Here is a 24,257-nt window from a genome sequence, read left to right as displayed (position 1 = left end):
ACTTGACCCTGTGTGGTTGGAGGAATCTCTGAGCTTAAAACTACAGCAGTTCTCCCATCCCTCTCAGTGTCTGACCCCAGGACCAGGAGGCCAGCACCAGGAGGTTAAGCCAGAGGACAGAGGCACCCTGGGCCAGTGAAGGAGTCTCGCTTAGAGAGCAGTTGGGCAGATACAGGGAGTACCAGACTGTGAGCGGAGGCGGGAAGATGCTGGTGGGAGGGCATGCCATGCAGACAAACTGGGTCTGCGTGCCACAGATCAAGGAGCAGATGGGCCATGAAAATGGGTGCTCTGTCTCATCCCTCACTGACGGCAGTGTCAGCCAAAGACTAGCCTTTGGGAAAGTACTTGAACTTAAGAATGCCCAAAGCCTTTATTCCACTAAACCCCCTACTATAAACTAAGCAAACCCAAGAAAACAATATTAAATACAGAACTGAAGTCTTCATATATAAAGATGTTCATCAGAATTTAATTTATAAAAGGAAATATTAAAAATCATCTAAATAAGCACCAGTGGAGGAATGACTCAGTACATGGTAGTGTATCAAATTTAATGGGATATTAACCACTAAAATTGTTAACAGTGATTTGAAAAATGATATGTTGGTTGAAAAAATCAGGATACAAAACAGTATGAATGATTTTAATTATGACTACAAGTCACTAAGCACTTATTTATATGACGTATGAAGCAAATATACTTTATTTAAACAATGCCACGATATGGGTGGTAGTATCCCTATTTTATAGATAGGACAGTGACTTTGAAAGTAACTAGGCAAACTACCCAAGGTCACAGCTAGTAAAGGATGGGCCTGAATTCAAGTCTGACCCCTGCCCCTATAAATCCTACAGTTATTCCTACATTGACAACAAAAGAAATCCCCAGCTTAGCAAAGAACAATAAGAACTATCAAACAAAATCATAATAGTGACTGTAGAGGAAGGTAGAACCATGTGTAGTCTTAACCTTTTCTCTACTTTTGCTTTTCTAAGTATTCTTAAACTGCATATTGCATTTTTACTTGAAAACACTCTTAGAGCAAGACTTCTGGAGTGGTGTTATGGCAGACCGGTGATCCCGATCAGATGACTAATATAATTCCTATCATTTTACTAGGCAACTAAGTATGTGCCGGCACACTTCTGCTTTGGGGCCAACCCTCCCTCCTCGTCATGCTGTGAAGTAGAACTTACTCTCTCAGCTCATCTATGAAGCTTAGAGAACTTAGTAGAAGAAATTCAAAGCCAGATCTCCTGGCTACAAAGCCTGTGTCCTTTCTACTCCTCCCACAGCCCCACTGCACAGAGGTTCTTGGTGCCCAGCCCTGACGTCTTATGACCATTGGAGCCCTGGCAAGCTCATGTTTACGAGCACAGGGCTGGCCGCTGCTCCCTGAAGAAGAAGTCAAGGTGAACTAGGCCTCCCAGACACACCGATGCACCTTCGGCCACAGCTGGAGTCCTGTCTACTTATCCCTGCTTCCACCCCCTGAAACTTGAGACAGGTCATGCCTCTCCCCTGGCTGGGCTCTGAGAGGTCCAGGGAGCACGAGTGAATGTAGGACAGAGAGATCTCAGGGCCACAAAGGAGATGAGGTGAAGAAAAACAGGTAAAGGCCTGAGACAGTTTGGGAAAAGCCAGTTTGAATTCTGGGGAGGAGAGGATCACAGGGCAGAGGACCATGACAGAGCCAGGGCCCTCTACTCTTCTGTCCAAATAGCATCTTGAGCCACCTTTGAAATCTCGATCACTCCCCTTATTTAGACACAGGTAAATGTGTACATATCCATAGGTTCTCACCATCTGGAGAGTTCCTACCGCTTATGTCCTGTGATGGCGTCTCCTGAGCAAGTGGTTAACTTTTTAAGGACAAAATGGTCCTTGCACCTGATCATGGTTTTTAGCAAGGTTATAGTCAAATTGGTAGCCCATCTTTAGCAGCTATACAAACTGTGCAGCCGTCATTTCTGTGTGTCATTCTTACCCCAAATTTCCCCTTTGCTCTTTTCTGAGCCCTCACCCTATCCCAGTCGAGTATTTCAACCATTATAAAACTTAGTCTTGTGTGAGGGTAATATCAGCCCCCCCGGGGGGGTGAAATTGGAGTTGGGGAGGAGGGGCAAAAATCTTTTTATGCATGAAGCCTACGCTTAGATGCTCCCTATCTGCTCATGTACTAAAGGTCCATATATGTACATAAGCAAATACAGAGTAGACCTCCGAGGACTGTTGGTCTACATGAGTCAGCCATGTGCTTGAGCAGCCCATCCATGAAGAGAACCCTTCTTGATCGTCAGAGACATCTTCCCAGAAGTAAGATTCTACCTCGTCTTGCACTGCTCAGGCCATTCCCACGTGCTCCCCAGCGTGCAGCGAAGCCTGCAGCTCTGACCTTTGCTTCCAAGAGTCTCCTTTGGTGGCTTAAAGGATAACCTGCAGAGGATGTGGGTGTATTCAGATGCAGATTTCTTGGTCTTACCTCACTGAGTTCAGAAGGACCCCTTGTAAGAAACAACTCTACACGGGGTCTCCACTAATGACTCTGGCACCTCGGGTCCAGATTTCATCCTGAACTTGAAATAGTCACACCTCGGCTGGGCTGCTGAAACTGAAGGGGGGGAAGTGGGGTGGTGGCTCATTTGATTTTACTATGAAAGAGTTTTGCCCCAGGTGAGTCATTAGTCAAATGCCAGAGCTCAGTTACAAGTGTGTGGGGAGGACCGCATGAGGTCATTATGTTCACTACTCCCAGAAACCAGTGTCTCCGCTCTCCTTCCTGGACGTAACCTTGGCAGGTCACCCTGTCCTCTGGCGTTCAGTGTGGTGGCATCTGTCCCCCAGCAGCCTGGCTGCGGGGGCCGAAGCCCAGGGAACCAGTCCCCACGGCCTCAACTTCCCCTCGGTGCTCACGGATGATGCAAACCCCACATGACAGGCTGTGGAAAGTATGTTCAGGTGCTTGGCTCCTTTCAGCCTAATGCCTTTTAAATCAGGATCCAGATTTGATTTGCTTTTCCTTGCCTTCCTGGCTCCAACCCCTCCAGGCTCATTTTTTACTCCCCTGTCAGGCATCCCAGAGTTTGGAGCTGGGTGAGCCAAGTCCTTCACACTTCCCAGACAACCGTGCCTCCCAAGCCCGTGCCTGCCATCTCAAGCACCAGCACTCAATAGGCACCCCTCCTGCCCCCGCCCCGCTCCCATCCCTTTGGCCTGCCCTAAACCCTGTGGAGTCTTCTGTCTCTCAGGAGTTGCTCAGGAGCTCAGGGCCAGCAGATGAGAGAACACGAGGGGCCAGTTTCCTCCTCACCACCACTCAGACAGCGCTTGGGGCACAGATGTCCATGCACTGTCACTGTGGCCCTGCCGCTTTTTCCATTCACAGCGCTCTTGGGCAGGACTGGGAGACAGAGATCCCATGTGAAGGAGCCCTCAGGTGTGACACGCAACAGGAGAACCGACTTCCTACATTCCCAGACAGCACGCCAGCGTTCAAGGGTGCGTGGGGTGGGTGTGGGGGGGCATTCGCAGCCTCGGCTACTACAGAATGTGAATCCCCTGAATGTAGGGATGGTCTCTTGGTCTTCTCTGTCATGTTTTCATCCCAGATGTACCAGACGTCCTACCTGTAACTCATGTTTACTCAACTGAATTAACCAGCCACTGGAGTCGGGCTTCCCGAGTGTCACAGCTTCATGGAGCGCTGGGCACGCTCATGAAACCACTAGGTCGCTACCCTAAAACCTCATTTAAACGTTATTTTTACAGCAGGAAGAGGCATGAGAGTCATCTGGTCTAACCTCCTCATTCATAGATGAGAAAATGAAAGCCCAGGGGCCAGAGAGAGTTAGAAGCTGAGGTGACTTCCAGGCCAGCTCTCCTACTGCCACACTGGTCCTAAGAGAAGCCAGCTCCCTACGACAACCAGCAAATTGCCAAGCGAAGATGTTTGCAAAGGATGGCATCTGAGCATCACCGGGCTGACTGCGGTAGCCCAGTGTCTTTAAACCCATCCTAATTAGCTACAATCTATCCAGGCCTTCCTGAAAACCTACCATGGGCAGGGCACCATCCTAGATGCTGTGGAGAATGCAATAATGAGTAAGAAATCGCCCTCAAGGGGCTCTGTCATTCTAGTGACAAGCACATAAATAACCATCAGGTAAAGCCAAAGATACACAGTGCAAGAAAGCCTCAGGTGACTCAGAAGGGAGGAGACCATAAGTGGCAAGGAGAAGCAGGATGGGCTCCCTGGAAGAAGTGGAGTAGAGTCAGGGCGCCTGGGTGGCTCAGTCCATTAAGCATCTGACTTCGGCTCAAGTCATGATCTCAGGGTCCTGGGATCAGGCCCTGAGCTGAACTCTCTGCTCAGCGGGTAGTGTCCTTCTCCCTCTCACACTGTACTCTCTCTTTCTCTCTCTCTCTCATTCTTTCTCAAACAAAAAAATAAAATCTTTAAAAAATTAAGTGGAGCAGAGTCTGGATAGCAGTCTTATAGATTTGGGGTCCAGACTTTAGCAGAAAGATGACAAGTCAGAGAGGCAACACCCAGGACCTGCTCAGGGATGGTGGGGCCCAGGTCCTAGGACATTCAAGAAGAACACTGGATTGGCCCCGCACCGTGGAGAACAATGAACGCCAGGGAAGGCGTCCAGACTCAAAACCATGGAAGGCTTCTGGGCTGATAAGTGCTCAGAAAAGAACTTCACAGTAGATGAAGCCTGGAAGGGGCTGAGTGGGGAGCACCTGGGGGTTACCCCCGCTCTGTGGACAGAAGCTGTTCTTCAGTTTTACCACCCACCAGTGCATGGGCTGATTTAACTCAGGGGAGGTGATCAGAAACTTGGCCAATTCTTCAATTTAGGTCTCCCTGAGAACACTGCTCCGGGATTCACTGGGCCTCCATTCATACATTTCATTCCATTTAATTCTGCCTACCTTTTCCCAGCTGCTTAGAAACTGGAGCTGAAGTAACTAGCACTGTCTACCCTCTAGCAAACCCAGAAGGGCTTTGTACACTATAAATGCTATACAAATGTACAGCATATTATGAAAAGTAAGTTTCACTGATGGATGAATGGATAAGGAAAATGTGGTATACATATATAAGAAAATATTATTCAGCTATAAAAAAGAAGGAAATCCAGTCATTTGTGAAAACACGGATGGACCATGAGGGCATTATGCCAACTGAAGTAAGTCAGACAGAGAAAGACAAATACCATATGATCTCACTTATACGCAGAATCTAAAAACGAGCTCATACGTACAGAGAACAGACTGGTGGTTGCCAGAGGCAGGGGGCAGGAGGTGAGTGAAATGGGTGAAGGCCTTCAAAACATGCAAACTTCCAATTATTAAATAAATAAGTCATGGGATGTAATGTACAGCAGGGTGACCATAGTTAATAATACCATATTGTAGGGGCCCCTGGGTGGCTCAGCTGGTTAAGCATCCAAGTCTTGATCAAAGCTCAGGTCTTGATCTCAGGGTCATGAGCTCAAGCTCCACATTGGGCTTCATGCTGGGCGTGGAGCCTATTTATAATAATAATAATAATAATAATAATAATAATAATAATAATACCACCATATTGTATATTCAAAACTTGTTAAGAGAGATCTTAAAAGTTCTCATCACAATAAATATAATCTTGTAACTATGTATAGTGATGGATATTAACTAATCTTACTGCAGTGATCATTTTGCAATATATACAAATACTGAATCATTATGTTGTGTACCTGCAACTAATATAATGTTATATGTCATTCTATCTCAATTTAAAAAATAAGACATGATCATGGGGTGCCTGGATGGCTCAGTAGGTTAACAGTCAGACTCTCGGTTTTGGCTCAGGTCACGATCTCAGAGACATGAGACTGAGCTCCACATTGGGTTCTGTGCTCAGCAAGGAGTCTGCTTAGGACGCTCTTTCTCCCCCTACCCCTCCCACTCCTGCTCTCTCAAAAAAATAAATAAATCTTTAAAAAAATAAGACATGATCAGAACAAAATACAAAGAAAACTCTAACACCAAGATGTTGGAACTGAATAAAATAACAAAATGTCAAAGATGGAAACGACTGTCAAGATTATTTGGTCCAACTCCCAACATGATTTGTAGATCCAAAATACTACAGTCCTCACAGTTGGGAGTCCAGCCTCTTTGAACACTTCCTGTTCTAAACTAATACAGCGCCTGGCTCATAGTAAAGTGTTCCATAAACATTAGTTAAATGAATCAAATTCAAACACTGGAAGTCTACCGTAAATAAGAGCAGAACATTAATGATGTAAGAGATTAAAATCGAGAAAATCCATAGGCTGAACAAATAATCTTTCTTTCCCAGGCACCTACCAGGAGCTGGGACTTAGGTGTGTTTTTAAAAAACTGACATACGAAGTAGGGAACACACACAACAGTATATAAATCATAGAATTTCAGATTGTAAAAGGCCTTACTGGACATCTAACTTGTGATCTGATACAAAGGAATCTGAGACTCAGGGAGGTTGAGTGGTTTGTTGAAAGTTTTAAGGCAACTTCAGAGAAATGAGAACCCAAGTCCAGTGTTCTTTCCAAACATGTTATGTTAATCATCTAATTAAATTCTAAATTGTAGAGTGCAGAATATAACCCTTCTAGAACGTGGCAATGGAAAAGAACACAGTGAGTTGGAAGAGGCTTCAGAGAGGAGAAAAAGTCTAATTTTCTGTAACCAAAATTGATAATCCATTAGTTGCAAGATTACTGGTGGCAGGGATCACATTTTATTTTCCTGTGTAGTCCCAGTGTCTGGGGCACAGAGAAAATTCAACTCATGTTAGCCAATTTTTACGAAAGCAGTATCTTGATGATTAAAGTTAGAAAGAAGTTGCATATTATAAAGAATGTGAACATCTCAGGTCCTGCAGAAACTGTGTCTCTGCCAGGCCATACTGATGTCTCCCATGACCCCGCCCTGATGAATGGCAAACCTGGCACTTCATACCTCCCCCCTTGCGCCCCATGCGCATACAGAGTAAGAAGAGGCTAATTTGGTCTCTCCATCTCTCATTGCTCATTTTGCCACAGACCTTTGTTTCCATTTCAAGGCAGACAGTCAAGATAATCGGAAACATGTTAAAATCATAGGTGCCTATAAGCCCCCTTAGTTAGGAGACAGAGACATCCAGATAGCAACAGCCTTTTCTTTCGCTCCTCACAGGTGAACTGTCACTAAAGTTTAAAAAATACAGACGCTTAGGGGTGACTGGGTAGCACAGTCCACTGAGCGTCCGACTCTTGGTTTCAGCTCAGGTTGTGATCTCAGGGTGGTGAGATCAAGCCCCCTGTCGGGCTCCACGCTCTGCATAGAGTCTGCTTCAGAGTCTCTGTCCTTCTCCCTCTGCCCCTCCTGCTCACGCTTGCTCACGCTCACATGCACTCTCTCTCAAATAAATAAATAAATCTTTAAAAATAAGTGAATTTTTAAAATAAAAAATACAAAGAACTGAGAACAAAAAAATGTCTATTTACGTGGTTCCAGTACTCTTCCAGTTCCAGGTAGTGACCGTGCAGACGCTCTTATGCAGCGGGATTGGACTGTGCAGGGCGTCTTTGCTCTACTTCTCTTTCCACTCTGCATCTTCCACACACATTCCCACTGACGGATGCAGCTCCCCAAATGACAAGTAAATGATTATGCAATATCTGCCATATTGACATGTTAATTTAATCGTCTCCTTCTGAGCACAAACTAGTTCTTTTTTTGTTTAAATAGTGTTCTGAACATCTTTGTACCAACTAATTTTTCCTTCTCCGTTACAGGTTAAAATATGGTGTCAAAAGCAGAATTCTTGGCAAAACATATCAATGGTTTGGTTGTCCCTGTAACATTCTGCCAGTCTGAGCCCCAGAAAGGCTGAGCCAAACAGTGCTCCCAGCAAAGGAAACCTTCACTTGTTTCCTCATAGGCCCACAGTGAGCTCTTGGTGTCTTTTACGTTGCTGGTTTTCAGGTACACACTTTAACTTCCATTTGTTGAATTGCTTGCACGACTGTGCAATGTATTTTGATGCAGTGCCATATACTTTTCCAAACCCAGACTTTGCCTATGTTTCCTTTCGATGTAAACTATGTATTCATCTTTGACCACCTATCAAATGGAATCTAGACACAAGTCAGATAGATATATCAAGCCAGGGACACCTGGGTGGCTCAGCTGGTTAAGTGTCTGCCCTCAGCTCAGGTTGTGATCCCCGAGTCCTGGGAAAGAGTACCGCATGGGGCTCCTTGCTCAGCAGGAAGTCTGCTTCTCCCTCTTCCTCTGCCCCTCCCCCCTGCTTTTGCTCACGCTCACTCTCTTTCTCTCCCTCTCTGACAAATAAATAAATAAAATAAAATAAAAAAAAGATATACCAAGCCAGTTTCATTGTGCTTTTTACAGATTGCAGAAGTAATTTCCATCTATTGTTTAAAAATTCAAGCAATAAGAATGTGTATAAAGTAAAAGGTGAAAGTTGAGGGCAAAAAGTTTCTTTCCCCTTGCTCTTTCCCCTCCCTGCAACAGTATCACTCTCCAGATATAACTGCTGAAGTCATCTTTCTATTCTTATCATTCTTATCTGTAATTCTAGATAGAACAGTGTGTCTATTTCTTGATTTAGATAGCATTTAGCAGATTTCCACTATGAAGGATGAGGAATTTCGCTGACTTACACCGCCTCCCCCTCGCCAGTCCTAAGCTGATTGTTGTATCTTCCATTGGACATTGATGGCCAGATCACTAATTCAAATGCCATGGAGTCTGGGAGGACACACAGGTACAGGAAATGGGTGGGGACAAGAAGTGTCACGAGGACCTCCCTGCCCACCTTTTGCTCTCCCACTATTAATACGAACATAGCTAGGGAAAAGGCCAAGTCACAACTGGCAACAGACTCTTGTCCGTGTGTTGGAGAGGACAAGGAAAGGGGAGGACCGTAGCAAGCTGGCAGAGACACCCTTAGACGCAGGCAGTGGCTCCCACTGCCCACGTGCTGCCACATGGAAGCACCGCCAAGTCTTACTTTGTGCGCAAAGCCATTCAGAAATGATGCGCACATGTGTGTGTGTAGGCCTTCCACTTGTGAAACTTAGCTCAAATTTTTTGAGAATACCGCTGGTCAAACACAAAAGATCTGTGTGCCAAACATGGCCGATTGGCTGACCATTTTTGACCTCTGTCATTATGGTTTAAGTCCTGTACTCAAACTTGTTATTTGATGCATCTGTTTTAGATGGTAGCTCCTCGCCTCGCACTCTGTAAGTAAGATGAGGACATTACTGTCCTTAGAGTCTTCTCCTCCTCTCCTTTCCCGCCTCTACCTTACCACTCACCATTCCTTTACTTGGGGCTTTCCAGAGCTTTCAGAGTTAGCTTTCTGTTCTGTGCCTATAATTAACGTTTTTGAGCTTTGTCTGGGGGTTGATTTTTAAAACAGGACAATTTTCTTGACAGCAGTATTATATTGTACAGATATTTTCTTCAAATGTCTGGTGGCCATGAATTAACTGTTCACAATCTATAACTGAAGAACTCACTTCCCAATGTGGGTAGCTGGTGTGGGTTTTCCATCCCTTGGGTGCAGTCCTGTCTCCCCGAAAGAGAGGACCCAACTGCGAGCTGAGTGTACCTGAGCGGGACACATCTGCTGGCAGGCTTCACTTGGAGGGTCTGGGCATGGAGCAATCTGGCAGCACAGCCAACCATTTCAGCTGCTGGCAAAGTGAAAAGGCGTTCTTCTGATATAACAATACCCATACCAGGAGCTTTCGTTTTCTCCATATGGATAGTAAGTAAACATCCTTTAGCCACCCTAACCTCTGTCCTACAGCCCACTCCTCGTCCCCACATGCTTTCACCTCACATATGAGGCTCTCACTTCTGCCGAAGCCTCACCCCTCAGATGCGATGGCAGGCAGGGTTGGCACAGCCGTCCACGCAATCCTGAGAAAACCATTCACCCGTTCACATCCCCTCCCTGTTCTCAGTACAGCACCAAATCAATTCTCTCGGTAACCCTACATGTGCGTATCAGTGGCATATTTGGAGGGAGGAGAAGTCAGCAAGTCTGTTCAGTGTGACATTCTGAGCCAGCGGCGGCCACCTGCTCACAATTGTAGTGGTTTCTGCAACACCGTCCTGTCATCTCCCATTCGGCCGCTTTTCCGGTGAGCACTACAGAACTCTGTAACACCCAGCAGCTCACCACCACCAGGCCTCCTTGCCATGGGAATTTCTGAGCCACCTGGAATGGACAGCTAGGGAAACTTTGGGAGCACATTCAAGTTGGCCTAGATCCCAAGATTACCATTCTTCAGTGAAAATGGAAGATAAAGATTCTTTCATCAAGAAGATAACATTTTTCTTTGAATGAATCTTATGCCCTAAGTAAATGCTCAAGAATTTAATGTCTTGATGAACAGATAAAGAAGATGTGTGTTTGTGTGTGTGTGTGTGTGTGTGTATACACACAATGGAATACTACTCAGCCATCAAAAAATGAAATCTTGCCATTTGTAATGATGTGGATGGACCTAGAAGGTATTACGCTAAGAGAAATAAATCAGCCAGAGAAAGACAATTATATGATCTCACTCATATGTGGAATTTAAGAAACAAAACAGAGGATCATAAGGGAAGAGAAGAAAAAATATAATAAGATGAAACCAGAGAGAGAGAAACCATAAGAGACTCTTAATCATGAGAAACAAACTGAGGGTTGCTGGAGGGGAAGGGGTGGGGAGATGGGGTAACTGGGTGATGGACATTAAGGAGGGCACATGATGTAATGAGCACTGGGTGTTATGTAAGACTGATGAATCACTGACCTCTATCTCTGAAACTAGTAATATACTATATGTAATTAATTGAATTTAAATTTAAAAAAGCAAAAGAAAATCAGTCTGCTAGAAAAAAAAAAGGGACACTGAATATTGAATATATGTCTTTGTAGATCATGCAAAAAAAATTTCTGAAAGATTACATAGTGTTTATTTGTAAGATGGGATTAAGTAAATTTATAAAACTTCACTTTAATTAAAATTATTTTTATATTAAAAAAAGAATTTAATGTCTTATTTCTATTGTAAATGGAATAGCTAATTTTAATGTATCTTCTGGCTGTGGGTCTCTGGTTTATGGGAACTGAGGTAAATGGAAGAGTGATCTCAATCAGCCCTGTCCAAAAGCACTTTCTGCAGTGTTCAATAATCTGTGTGGCCCAACCCGGTAGTTTTAAGCTCCATGTGGATACTGAGCACTTCAAATGGGACTGGTGTGGCCAAGGAACTGAATCTTAAATTTTATTTAATTTTAATTAATCTTAACCTAAGTCGAAATAGCCACATGTGGCTACCGGCTGTCCTACTAGATAATTCAGCTCTAGACCTGGGGCAACTCATTCTCACTGAGGAAACAAAAGACAACCAACAATAACTGATAAAACTGTAAACTGATCAAAGTAAAAATGAGTCATACATGTAAGTATTATAGGAATCCAGAGAAGGGAGCAATGGAGGGTTAGAAAGTTCATGTTTAGATCTACGAGGTAGATCTTTGTGCCAACGTGAAAAATAAATGCCAAAACATGAGAAGCAAAAAGACCAAGTTGCAGATCAGAATATGTACATGGGCCCATTTGTGTGTATACATATATACATAAGCAAATGCAGATACAATGCTTCTATGTGCATAGAACAATTCTGGAAGGATACCCCAATTGTTGACAATGGTTACTTCTGGAGAGCAGAAGTATGGGTCAAGGCAAGAACTTGTTTACATTTTTTTTTTTTTTTTACAAATAGTTTAACATTTAAATCATTTTTTCTCCATAACAAAATTATTTTAGATAATTAACAAATAATACATTTTTAAAAGGCCAAAGAAGACAACTCTTTCCTGTGGTTATTACTCACAAGTGATCTTATGTGATTATTGGGAATATTCCACATCCTATGACCATGGCTCTTCTGTACTCTAATAAAATGCTTCAAAAAGAAAGCATCCTCAAGGATAAGCAGCCTGAAGGAGGCAAAATTGAATTTGGACCCCTATGTTGGATGAGATGGAGAACAGGAGAAAGGGCATTCTTGATAAAGGTCCAGCCTGAGGAAGGCAAGGGAGCAGGGATGCAGGGGTGTGGGTAAGCAGTGAGGGCTCTGGAAGGGCTGGAAAGAGACTGGATGGGATAAGGGGAGATAAGACCCTATCAGAAGCATAAGACCAAGTCCTTATGAACTTGACTAGCAAGACGTCTGGAGTCTTAGATCCTACCAACTTGGTTCTTGGGGGCACCCAACATGTACTGAGCACCCATCAGGTGGCCGCCATCATGCTACTCCTGGGGCACGATGATGAATAAGAAATAGTCACTGAGTTCCAGAAATCAGATGAGACATGTGACAGGGATGGCATCATATAGTGTGAGAAATACAAGATTTGGACCCAAAAGTACTGCCTCCATCACTATGGACATAACCTTAACAAGTTCTGTAATCACTCTGAGCCCCCAGTTCTTCCTCTACAAAAATATGGGGAGACGGCTACCTTACCATGAGGATGAAATCACTAAGATCACATGCCTGACCCCATCGGGCACCAACAAATGCTACTTCCTCTCACACTCTGCCCCATTCCTAACCCCAGATCGATAGGAAAGATAAAATACTTTTCTTATTTACCCTTTCTCCTCAAAAGTGAAACCAGAACAAAGTCCCTGTTTTGTGGACTGTGGGCTGGGTGAGCGGGGCTAGGGCTGGCCACGTTTAGGAGGAGGGAAGCAGGAGAGCGGGACAGGGCTGGAGGGCTAGGAGCTGATCATAAAGGCCTTGTAGGCAGTGCTGAAGAACTCCGTGCAAGGCTCGGGGACATTAAGCAGGGGTGGCCCAGTCAGACCCACACTGCAGGAAGGACAAGCTGCAAGGACAGAAGTCAGGAAGCAGGAAACAGGTTTCCAAGCCACCGCAAATCCTGTCTTAATCTCCTCTAAATTCCTATAGTACAAGCAATTTGTTGAACTATTTCAAGCCTCTAATTATACACTGTCATATCCTACTGTTTTACATACACGCGTTTTTCTCCAGAACTACATCAAGACTCCTGAGGACAGAAAGCACAGAAGGAAGGAGATACTTCCCTCAAATTTCTCCAAGTGGTTGAGTACTTCCAAGTTAGAAGTGAACTAGGAAGAAGTCAGTGTGGGATGGATACTACCGCTGGCTAAAGTGAAAAGGGAGGAATTCCTCATGCTTTCATGGGTCTTCTCCGTTCCCTTCCTCCATGCTCCACGACTTCAACAGAAACATGCCTTGAGGAGGTGGGGCTGGCCCTTCGTTGTGAAGCCCACATCAGTAAGCACCGAGCCCCATGGTCTGGAGGGAAGCCTCATTTGGGCTGAACTTCTCAAGAGACACTAAAGTATCAGCTCATTTGACTCACAGCACGGCCAGGGCTTATCACCATGTTTGCTTTTTCTGATAAGAATGAATTCCAGGGCAGAGGGGAAGAAATCTCCAGTCATTTCAATATCTTTCCTCACCATCTTGCTCCTTTCACACTTGACTCTGTGTCGGGGGAGGCAGCCTATCGGGCTTTAGCCACCCTTATGCGCCACAGAACAGCGGAAGAGTTTCCGTCAGCCCCTGGCACTGGTGTGGCCCCAGCTATCTACGCAAGAAGGCCCCAGCACCTGGGCCCAGCAATGCTCAACCGTGGTGGCACAGTCCGGCGTACTACTCTCTTCTCACCCTTGCGGTATCCTGCACTGTGGGGGTCCTCCTGGGCACGTGGGCAGACAACAGAGCCCACATCTGAGTTACATCTGCTGTCTTGTTCCCTCAAGCAAACAGCTGCCCCCCGACCACCCCACTCAGGCCTAGCAGGCCTTCCCATGGGAAGAGGCCCACATAGGCTTTGGATGGGTTCAGAGCCATTTGGTAGACAACTCTGGGATCCCAGGTGCTCAGAACATGGGGAATGGCGTGGCTCCGGTGCGCACAACCTTTAGGCAGACAGATCCCCTGCTGTGAGGTGAGGGTACAGCCAGATGAAGGAGCAGAGGTTTCTAGGATGGGGGCTCAGGTTGCCTGGATTAGAGGTAGTACTGATGAGATAAAGATCCAAAGTTTTATGAGTTCTTGAAATTATAATCTCCAGTTGACAGAGCCAAGAAAAATTGTAAAAGGTAGGCAGCTTTGGCTTAATCAACAGACCCTGATGAAGAGTGGTTTTCTATAATGACATTATAGAAAATGTCATTAACAGTTAAATGGTATTAACTCACCTCCTGACTCCATATGGTTGACTTCCTCTCCCAGATCCTAGACCCTGTCAGTTCAGGCCAGATGGCCAGAGCCAGGGAAGAATGAATTCTTCTAGAATGCTTTAATTGCAGGGCCACCTTCAACTCAGAGTAAGGTACTCTCATCACTATTGGTCGATTTGGTAAGGGTCTGAAAAAGGTTTTTTTCTCTTTTTCTTTTTTTTATTGCAATATAAAATTATGACATGATGTTAGGTTCAGGTATGTAACAAATGATTCAAGACGCCTGGGTGGTCCAGTCGGTTAAGCAATGTCCTCAGCTCAGGTCATGATCTCAGGGTCCTCAGATCCTCAGATCGAGTCCCGCAGCCATCAGGCTCCCTGCTCCGCAGGGAGTCTGCTTCTCCCTCTCCCCGCTCATGCTCTCTCTCAAATAAATAAATTCTTTAAAAAATTATTTGATATATGTATATACTGTGAGATGATCACCACATTAAATCTAACATCCATCACAACACATAGTTATAATTTTTTTTCTTGTGATAAGAACTTTTAAGATCTAATCCCTTAGCAACTTTTAAATATACAACACAGTATTGTTAACTATAGTCCCCATGCTGTACATGACATCTCCGTGACTTACTTATTGTATAACTGGAAGTTTGTACCTTTCTGCCTTTATCCATTTTGCCCACCTTCCACCCCCAACTCCGGCAATCACCAATCTGATTCTCTGTGAGTTTGGGTTTTTTTTTTCTTTTTTCTTTTCTTTTTTTTAGATTCCACATATAAGAGAGATCATACAGTATTTACCTTTCTCTGTCTGATCTGAAAGACTTTTTTTCATCCTTCTCTGTGCTATGTCTTCTTTCCTATTTATTCCCATCAATTAAAGAGACAATATCTCCACAAGCATCTCATTGGGTGTTTATCAGTTAGGAACATGTTTTTGTAAAATTTCCTGTATGAATAATCACAGCCAAAGATCCTATCTAAAAAAGTGTTTAAGGCCTAGGATTTTTTGTCTTTTGGTTGCTGGTCATTATGCCCCCTCTACTGCTATACCCTCAACCCATGCCCACTCCAACCAATCCTCAATGTTCTGGTTTGTTGCTTCATGGTTTTAATATGGCTGCTGAGCACCAGACATCATACCAGCATTCAAGGCAGGAAGCAGAGGAGGGGTGGAACATGACAACACCAGTGATTTTTTTTTTTTAAATCAGAAAAGCAAGAGCTTCCCGGAAGTTCCATAGTCAGCTTCAGCCAGAATGTGTCATTGAGCCACCTCTAGCTGGAAGGGAAGCCTCTACAATGGCTTCTAGAGTAGAAAAGGTCAAGGGCAAAGGGAACTGGTAATGGGTTATGTGTTGGCTGTCCAAAGGGTCTGCCATAAAGTGGAAAAGCCCTAATGGATGTGATGTACTGAGACGTACAGAGCTGAACATCTCACTGTTCGGAGCTTCTCAGAACAAGACATGAGCCACAAGGGTTATGTGGTCCCACCTTAATGACACCCAAGTCTTTTGGATAGAAAGAGGGACCTTATTGGAGGAAAGGGCTCATTAGATCCTTAGCCTATAAATACAGGTATAATAAGGAAATGAGGGCAGGGCAGCAATAATTTTATCTTTTTTAGAAATAAAAACAAAAAGTACAAATTTGAACCAACTTTTTTTTTTTAAGATTTTATTTATTTGTTTGACAGAGATAGAGACAGCCAGCGAGAGAGGGAACACAAGCAGGGGGAGTGGGAGAGGAAGAAGCAGGCTCATAGCAGAGGAGCCCGATGTGGGGCTCGATCCCAGAACCCCGGGATCACGCCCTGAGCCGAAGGCAGACGCTTAACCGCTGTGCCACCCAGGTGCCCCGAACCAACTTCTAATTACTAGCTTCATAAGGCAGCAGGAAGCAAACCTTTATAACTTTCTCACATCCTGGTATCCACTGTGTTTCTTTGCAGTGACGGGAGGGTCCTGGTGCCCTGGTCAGAAGCTGGGACATCCCCGTACCCTCCACACCAGGCTTTAGGACTTGAGCTGGTGGTGGCAACTTTAAAGAGGGGAGCAGATGGAGTTCCTGGGGGCTGCCACAAAGGGAAGGGTTCATGCCTGCGCAATGGCCACCAGCCTGGGCCTAAGCAGCAGCTTGAAGGCTTAATTTTAAGACGTCACTCATTCATAAGATTCTGCAAGAGCCCAGTTAATGAAGAGCTGAGCTCCCGAGGTCGCTGCGACAGACACCAGGACTGGTTTGGTGCAGAATGAGCATCTGGAAAGGATATAGCCCAGCCCCTGGAGGGAGGGGTCTGCTGCAGGCAGGGTCAAGTGGCCGCAGCAGTGAAGGGTAACATGTACCGCATGCAGAGAACCACTGGCTACACGCAGTGGGTAACCCTGTTTGGAGCTCCGTCTTTTATAAGTAGCAACTCCTGCGCAAAGGCCGCATCCCTCCAGGTTAACACCACCTTACTTCTCCCTTCTCTGAGGGCATCAGGGCAGGAACACTCCCTGCAACCAGCATCCTCAATCGGGAAACTTCTGAGGTGGCTCTTTCCTATTGCAAAACATCCCTCTGTGCCCTTTGGTATGGGGATCACGCACACCTGCAGCATGCTAGTTTAAGAGCACTTTCGGGACAGCCTCTCCCTCTGCGTTTCCACTTGCAAGCTCTCAGATGGAGCCAGACACTCCATCTAAGATCTCTCTGGAACTGTCTTCCCCCAGCATGCGGCCAAGGTCTTGTTCTGCATTAATCCCAGGCAGGTCGGAAGGGGTAAAGTAGCTGTGCGGGCGGACTTTTAAGGAATGCGTCCGTTTTGACATATAATCCACATGCAATATAGAAAGTCAACTTTCACCAATATAAGCAAAATAAAATTCTCGGAGAATGGTGTACTTTAAGATTCCTGCAGTCCATATTGTGAATGCTTTCAATCCACTGAATTGTTTACTTTATGATGGTTTAATTTATGTTATGTGACTTTTACCTCATTGAAAAACGACCATATTACTATACTTTTTAACCTCAGGAAGTGGTTTTACCATTCTCTTCCTCAATTCATTTTCTTTTCACATTCCTGAAGGCCAGAAATACAGGAACCGCAAGCTGTTTCTTCTCAGATAAGGAAACCCAGGTCCACAGAAGGTGTGAAGCCAACGGAGGATGGCCAAGCTATAAGGAACCCAGTGTGCTGATGCCTAGGCCGGCACTCATTCTACAAGTTTCCAAAGAAAATAACTCAAGGGCGTGGTCCCTTCGTGACCTCCAAAGGCAGCAAAGGAAGCAGAAGCAGCACCATGCTACAGAGGAAACTAAGTCCTCTCTTTCTCCCCATGTCTACCAGAAATTGAGGAGGAGTTCATCTTTCCGAGGCAGTAGGGCAGGAGGGCAGGTTCTGGAGATGAGGTCAGTTTCACTAAGCCATTTTTTTATATTTTATCTTTTAAGTATAAAGCTGGTGTCTTGTAACACCTTCACAGAGTGGTCCAGCCACCATCGCTATCTCATTCCAGAACATCTCCATCATCCCCATCAGGAACCCTCTACCCATTAGCAGTCAGTCCCCACTCCTCCTCCCTGACCCCCAACAACCACGAATCTATGATAGCTTTGCCTACTCTAGACATCTCGTTGCCGCGGAGGCGTTTGGTCTGTGGCTTTCTGTGCCTGGCCTCTCTTCCCTAGCAGAGTCTTCTCGGTGTGCATCTCTCTGCAGCATGTATCAGTAGGTCGCTCCTTTTCACGGCCTAAGCCATTGCTAAATCCCCAGGGATTCTCCGAGGCTTCTCTCCTGCCAGCTGCGGGGATGTGGAGACCACAGGGCAACAGAAAGGAGCCCTCATTCTGGCAGGGCCCAGAAAGAAGAAACAGACCCCTCAGCAGTGTCGCCAACACTTCCCACGATCTTCTTCCAGGGGAAGGTGTGGCAAGGATTGTTACGTCAGGTCCACCGGCAAACAGCCTTAACCACAGGACCGCGGGGAGCACGCATTGCAGTGAAGCCCATGTGCTCTCCAGACGGCGAGGGCCATCCTGCACTAGGCCAAACCGGGTGCTTAAACAAAGGCAAGGCCCAGCATCATCCGGGATGAGGGATGCGCTTGACCCCTTCCTTCTACAAGCGTGCAGGGGCCTGCTCTTAAACTGTAGATTCATAATGCCACCTGTGAATTTCTCATCAGCTCAGCTCTCTTTCGCTCGGATCAAAGGCTTCTAGCCCCTAAAGTGTTTCCTGGAGTGGATTCCCCACGTTTAACCCAATAATACGTGCCAATGTCCCTGAGTTCCACATGCGTCTCCATGTCAAGCTGGTGATGTGACTTCCCAGCGGCCTGAGCCAGCAGCTCGCTACAAGTCTCTCTGCTTGGCGTAACCTCACTATTCTTATAGCTGTTCTTCGGTGTCCCCGTCGTCTTCTCCTTTCTAGCACAACGTGGATAAGGGATTATCATGCTCAATTTGCAAGAAGAAATAGAGGCTCAGTAAGAGCAAGAGACCAGTATTCATTAGCAAAAGGTAAGCAAACCGATAAGGGGTCCCATCTCCCTTCCCACTGCTCTGGATGCACCAAGTGGATACACGAGAGAGCTGGTGAACAAAATGCTCCTCTGAGGGAGAAGGTGAAAGAAAAATGATGGTCTGTTCTCAACTGTCCAGATTTGAGGGCACATATTTCAACCCAAGCTGCATGGTTCCTGCCACCAGCCCGTGTCCTCTTCTATAATTAGACAGCACGTACCCAGAACATGGCCTACTTAACAGCAAAACGTCTCCACGCCCATCCCCACCCCTGAGTTCTCCAGCACAGACCAAAGTCAACCATAAACCAAACAAGTCAGGTAAACTGACAGATATTCACTTTATGTGTGGGTCCGAAGAAAACCAGGCTTCCACGAGATCCAGCCTGCTGGGGAAAGGGCTGTGGAAGCAGTGACAACCCTGCCCCATCTCCTCTCCAGCCAACCCTCCAGCCACACTTCTTACCCTCCCTTCAAACTTGGCGGTGGCTCCTTCTCTGATGCAGAGGTTCCGAGGGGGCACAATGAAAGCAGGGGCCTCGGTCAGGGGCACGGAACCGACTCTCGAGTGATCCACACTGACGGGGGTTTTAGAAACCTGTGTTGAGGCGGCCAGCTTCACATCCCCCATGGTCTGCAAACAGGAAGGAAGACCAGGTCAGATGAGACAAAGTGCAGCCCCTCGTCCCTGTGCATGGCCAGCATTCCCAGTGTGCGGGTGGGGCCCCCGGGTTGTGGGTTCTGGGGGGAGTGGGTGCCCCGTTAGGTCAGGGTCGGCCCGGAGCTCCTCTCTGGGAATGAGAGGTTCTGTGTCCTCCACAGGCAAGGCTGCCAGGGTGAGGCTCATCCCACCCCAGACACCAGCACCAGGGCCAGAGACCTGCCTCCCCCAAACCCTATGGAGAACTTTTAGGAAAGGGGCAGCTGGGGCAAGAACAGAGGGACCAGCTGATCTCAGCATCTTTACAGCTGACTCTAAAACCAGTATTTAATAGTCATTGGCTCTTCAGTATCAATAAGCAAGTCAGGCAGTCATGGTAGGAAGTAGAAGCTGCTTTTGTGTAACTATGAGAGCTCACGGGCTAAAGAAAAACAGAATGCATCTTCTCAGAAAGGAAAGAGTTTGGGGTTAACACAGCAAGGATCCTGGCTAAGGTAGGGAGAGGTGAGGGTGAGATGAACGGAGGAAGGGAGCACGTCTAGGGAGGACATCCCACTTCTGGGGACTAGATGGTGGAAAGCCTTGCAGGTCACAGAATGTCAGAGAAGGGAGCATTCTAAGATTATTCAGGCTAATTCCTCCATTTGCAACTGAGGCCTAGAGAGGGTAAGTCACTAGCCCAAAGAGACAAAGCAAAATGATGTCATCAATGGCAAGAATACCTCAAGCCCCTTGTTCCTGGCACAGTCCCCAGCTGGGACTAGACAGGATATCTATGGGGGCTGGCAGGTTAGCTGGGACACAGGGACTTCCTTAGGATTGATTCCAGAAGTGGAATTAGAAACAGGTACGAATCTGAGCTCTTGGTGGTAAGCAGCAGAAGAGACTCTGGCTCTCATAAACAGGGTAGGGATTTGTGGGAAAGATGGGGAAGGAGGAGGTCCTCAAATCCCCAGAAAGACTGGAGCACAAAGCTGGGAAAACAGGCAGCAGCTGAGAGAAGCCGGGTGGTCAGACCCCAGGCAGCCCGTGGACACCCACAGCCACCACCTGGAGCACATCCTAAGTCCCCCTGCTCCAAGTGCCAAGTCCAGGTGGAGCCTCACCAGGCTGCACCAGCTCGAGATTGGGGACCACGTCCTACTTGCATGGAACAGTGATGTCAGGGGCATGTAATTAGTTTGTTTAAATTTATAACATCTCATAAAAATAAAGTAGGGCTATGCTCACGTTAAAGTAACAAAGACGTAGGTTCGTTTATAACAGGGCACATACCCTGCCTGAAAAAACCAGCTTTCTCTTTGCTATAAGGTATTAGCTGTGCAAACAAAATCTTTTCCAAATGATAAGACTCACAGGTTCACGGCAGTAGATAACAATATAAGCAACACTTCTGTAGCACTTACCATCCACCAGGAACTATTCTAAGCACTTTCAAATAACAGCTCATTTGCTCCTCATATAAACACTAGAAGACAATTAATCTCATCATCCCCATTTTATGGATTAGAAACTGAGGCACAGCAAGATAAAGAAATGTCCCCAAGGTCATGGCATTTAGTAGGGGCCAGACTGGCACTTGAACCCAGGCGTCTGGTGCCAGAGCTCCCATTCCTAACCCGTGGCCCTCTTGCCCTCTGTAAGCAGTTGGAGTTGGCTGGTGGCAAGGGGCTCTGAGGTTGGGGTAGCCAGCGAGGGAGCCGCTAGCATATGCACATGAAATTAAGGTTTTCTGCAGGTCAAAACATACCATCAACAACACTGAAAGATGGATGGGATAAAGTGTTTGCAGCAAAAACAAGGGACTGGACTACTTTGCAACGAAGAAGGAAACAGCCTCCCAGACAGGTGGGCAGAGGCTATGACTTGAGCCGCTCACTGAAGACAGACACATGGCCACTAAACGAAGGGACACTGCCTGGTGCGGGTAAGACTGTGGTAAGGTGGCACACTCACCTCGGGGGAGGGGCATAAAAATTGGCACCATCTCTCCAGAAAGCAATTTGGCAAAGAGACTCTGGAAAAGAAAAGTCCATCTCTCCTCCCAGAAATCCTACATTTAGCAATGTATTATTGGGAAAGCATCAGAGATGCAGCACAAAATTTATATCTAAGGATGCTCATCACATTATTTATAGCAGAAGAAATAGAAAAATAATCCTGAAGTAGAAAGAGAAAGGAAGACCCAGTTAAGTGTCTAATAGTGAGAACTGGGGGAACACAGTGGGGTATCAGGCAGGTATATGAGTGTATGTTCACAAGGAAAATGATGATAGGAATTGAATGATATAGAAATCTTAAACTCAACTTAAATTTTAATATGGAAAATTTCAAACATACAGAAAAGTAGAAAGAACGATAAAATGAATACTTTAAAAACCCATCGCCTAACTCCAACAATTAACATCTTGCCATATTTCTGTCACTGTAGTTTGTGTGTGTTTGCACAACCATTTTAAAGTCATCGAGATAGGGGCGCCTGGGTGGCTCAGTCGTTAAGCGGCTGCCTTTGGCTCAGGGCGTGATCCCAGCGTTCTGGGATCGAGCCCCACATCAGGCTCATCTCCTGGGAGCCTGCTTCTCCCTCTCCTGCTCCCCCTGCTTGTGTTCCCTCTCTCGCTGGCTGTCTCTCTGTGTCAAATAAATAAATAAAATCTTTAAAAAAATAAAAATAAAAAATAAAAGTCATTGTGATATTTTAATGGCAAAAATCAGGATATATTCATTCACTCAATTAAAACTGATTTCTTGACCATCGACCATGTGCCAAGTTAGGTGTTTGAGATACAGCAGTGAACAATTACGTGTGTGTGGCAAGTGTGGTAACATGGTGGTAGGGAAGGAATGGGGTTCTCAAATCCTGCAGAACCCCCTAGGACCACACCCAGAGGGAACCCTGCTCCCTCTGTCCTCTTCCGGTGCCACTGTGGTGAGGTGACAGACACACTCTGCTGCCAGCACAGGGGACGGCTCGGGGTGGGGGCAGGGAGCATGAGGCTCAGACCCTGCCACAAATGCAGCCATGAGCTGCAAACTACTTCAAGTCTCTTGGCCTCCGTTTCCCCCTTCTGTAAAACGGGTGGGATAACATCAGCCTCAGAAGCTGTGGGGAGGATGTGAGTGAGAGCACAGACAAAACACACAGCACGAGAGGGGTTCAATCAGTAGTAGCCGATCAACACTGTCATCATCCAGTTCCCAAAGAGAAGCTGGTCTCCCCACCCTGCAGGACACAGGCGCTCTTCACCAGGGATAGCAAGGAGCCCAGTCCGGCCCAGTCACCTTCAGGGCAAGGGCATCTGAGCGGGATTACTGTGACCAGGCACAGGAAGCAGATGGCAGAGGTCCGTAAGGAGGCAGGGGAGGCAGCCCTGAGGCCCACAGCAGCCTCCCTTGGCACGGTCGTGTCTGTTCCAGCAGGGCTCAGGGCAGTCGCCCCAGTCCTGCCAGGCGGCTCTGACTACGCTCCTCTCACAAATGCCAACACCGAAGCTCAGAAATAACACTTGTCCAAGGTCACAGAGCTAAGAAGTAGAAACCAAAACCAAGTCTGACCTCAGTCCCACCCTGTAGGCCTCCTAGAGCACCCCATGACCCCGACGAGGCATTTCCTACTGTCTCCAGTCAAGGGAGATAAAACAGGCAGAGGCTTGGGAGTGGCACAGAGGGTGGGGGACAGGGAATGTTCTCCCCTTCTGCTCTTAGGCCTGGCTTTGAACCACACAAGACTTTTGGGAAGCTGAAAACTCGGAGTGGTGACATCAGGCTCAGGACCCTCTCTGCATATCATCCTGATCCAAGATCTTCTGAGGTCTGTCTAAAAGCTCCTGAAGGTCCTGGATGCCATCATCAAAGGGAAAGTGCTTAGCTTCAAGAACACAGAGGACAGAAGTCATCTATCCCTAGGGGAGGTTTGGCTTCATGGATAGAAAAGCAACAGGCAAGTCAGTATAGTCAGGAGACATCCAGTCCCCCACAAGGTGGTTGTGTGTGTGGGGGGGTAGTTTCTTAACTATCGGTGGGCAGGACCAGAGCCCAGTCCCAGGCTGGCCAGACACACCAAACAGCTTCACTCAGCCCATCGCCCCGCCCACTGCCATCAGCAGCATAAACCGAACCCATCCACATTGACAAGTAACGGTTACTGACATAATTGGAATGTTCTATCAAAAAACAATAATAAATCAGGGGCACCTGGCTGGCTCAGTGAGTAGAGCGTGCAACTCTTGATCTCAGGGTTGTGAGTTCAAACCCCCCCGTTGGGCGCAGAGATTACTTAAAAATAAAATCTTTAAAATAATAATAATAACAATAAATCAAACCAAACCATCCTTATTCCCTTCTAATCTCTCGTCCAGCCTGATGACCACACTCGTCGAGAAGACCAGAGGGGCTGGGTAACTTTTGCCATGATTTCTCTACTGGCAGAGCAGTGCTTAGTGGCTGGAAACACACCCAGCTCGGGGGTTCGTTCAATACCAGTTAAATGCAGATCAAAGGACAGAGAATTAAGAGGAGAAAAATGGAGGAGGGGGTCAAAGAGAGCTGGAGGCAGCCCCCCCCCCTACAACGCTCAGGCCAAAGCTCACCTCCAAATAGGGTTTCCACAAGTAACGTAATTTGTTAATCATCTAAAGAAGCACTAGTTAACTTGACTTTCATCTGATCAAAAGCACTTTAAATTGTTTCTTGAACCTAGAAAAGAACATTTTCAACTATGGCCAAAAGAGAGTGAACTCTGAAGCAAAAAGACTCAGAAGAAATGTTAAAAATTAGGGATGAAGT

General features: G+C 46.3%; 1 protein-coding gene across 3 annotated transcripts in view; it reads right to left on the bottom strand.

Annotated features, from left to right (window-relative positions):
* MYLK (myosin light chain kinase) overlaps nucleotides 1–24,257 on the bottom strand; it is a 200,017-nt gene that overhangs the window by 151,249 nt on the left and 24,511 nt on the right. For all 3 annotated transcript variants that reach the window (XM_026494976.4, XM_026494993.4, XM_044382615.3), the window contains exon 2: nucleotides 19,278–19,445. In XM_026494976.4, coding sequence (XP_026350761.2) covers nucleotides 19,278–19,442 — 165 coding nt within the window. In that variant the 5' untranslated portion in view covers nucleotides 19,443–19,445. The remainder of the gene's footprint in view (nucleotides 1–19,277; nucleotides 19,446–24,257) is intronic.

Source organism: Ursus arctos, unplaced genomic scaffold (genome assembly GCF_023065955.2).
Source record: "Ursus arctos isolate Adak ecotype North America unplaced genomic scaffold, UrsArc2.0 scaffold_4, whole genome shotgun sequence".
Lineage (NCBI taxonomy): Eukaryota > Metazoa > Chordata > Mammalia > Carnivora > Ursidae > Ursus > Ursus arctos.
Note: the sequence above shows the minus strand (reverse complement) of the source record. Positions and strands in the feature narration are given on the sequence as shown.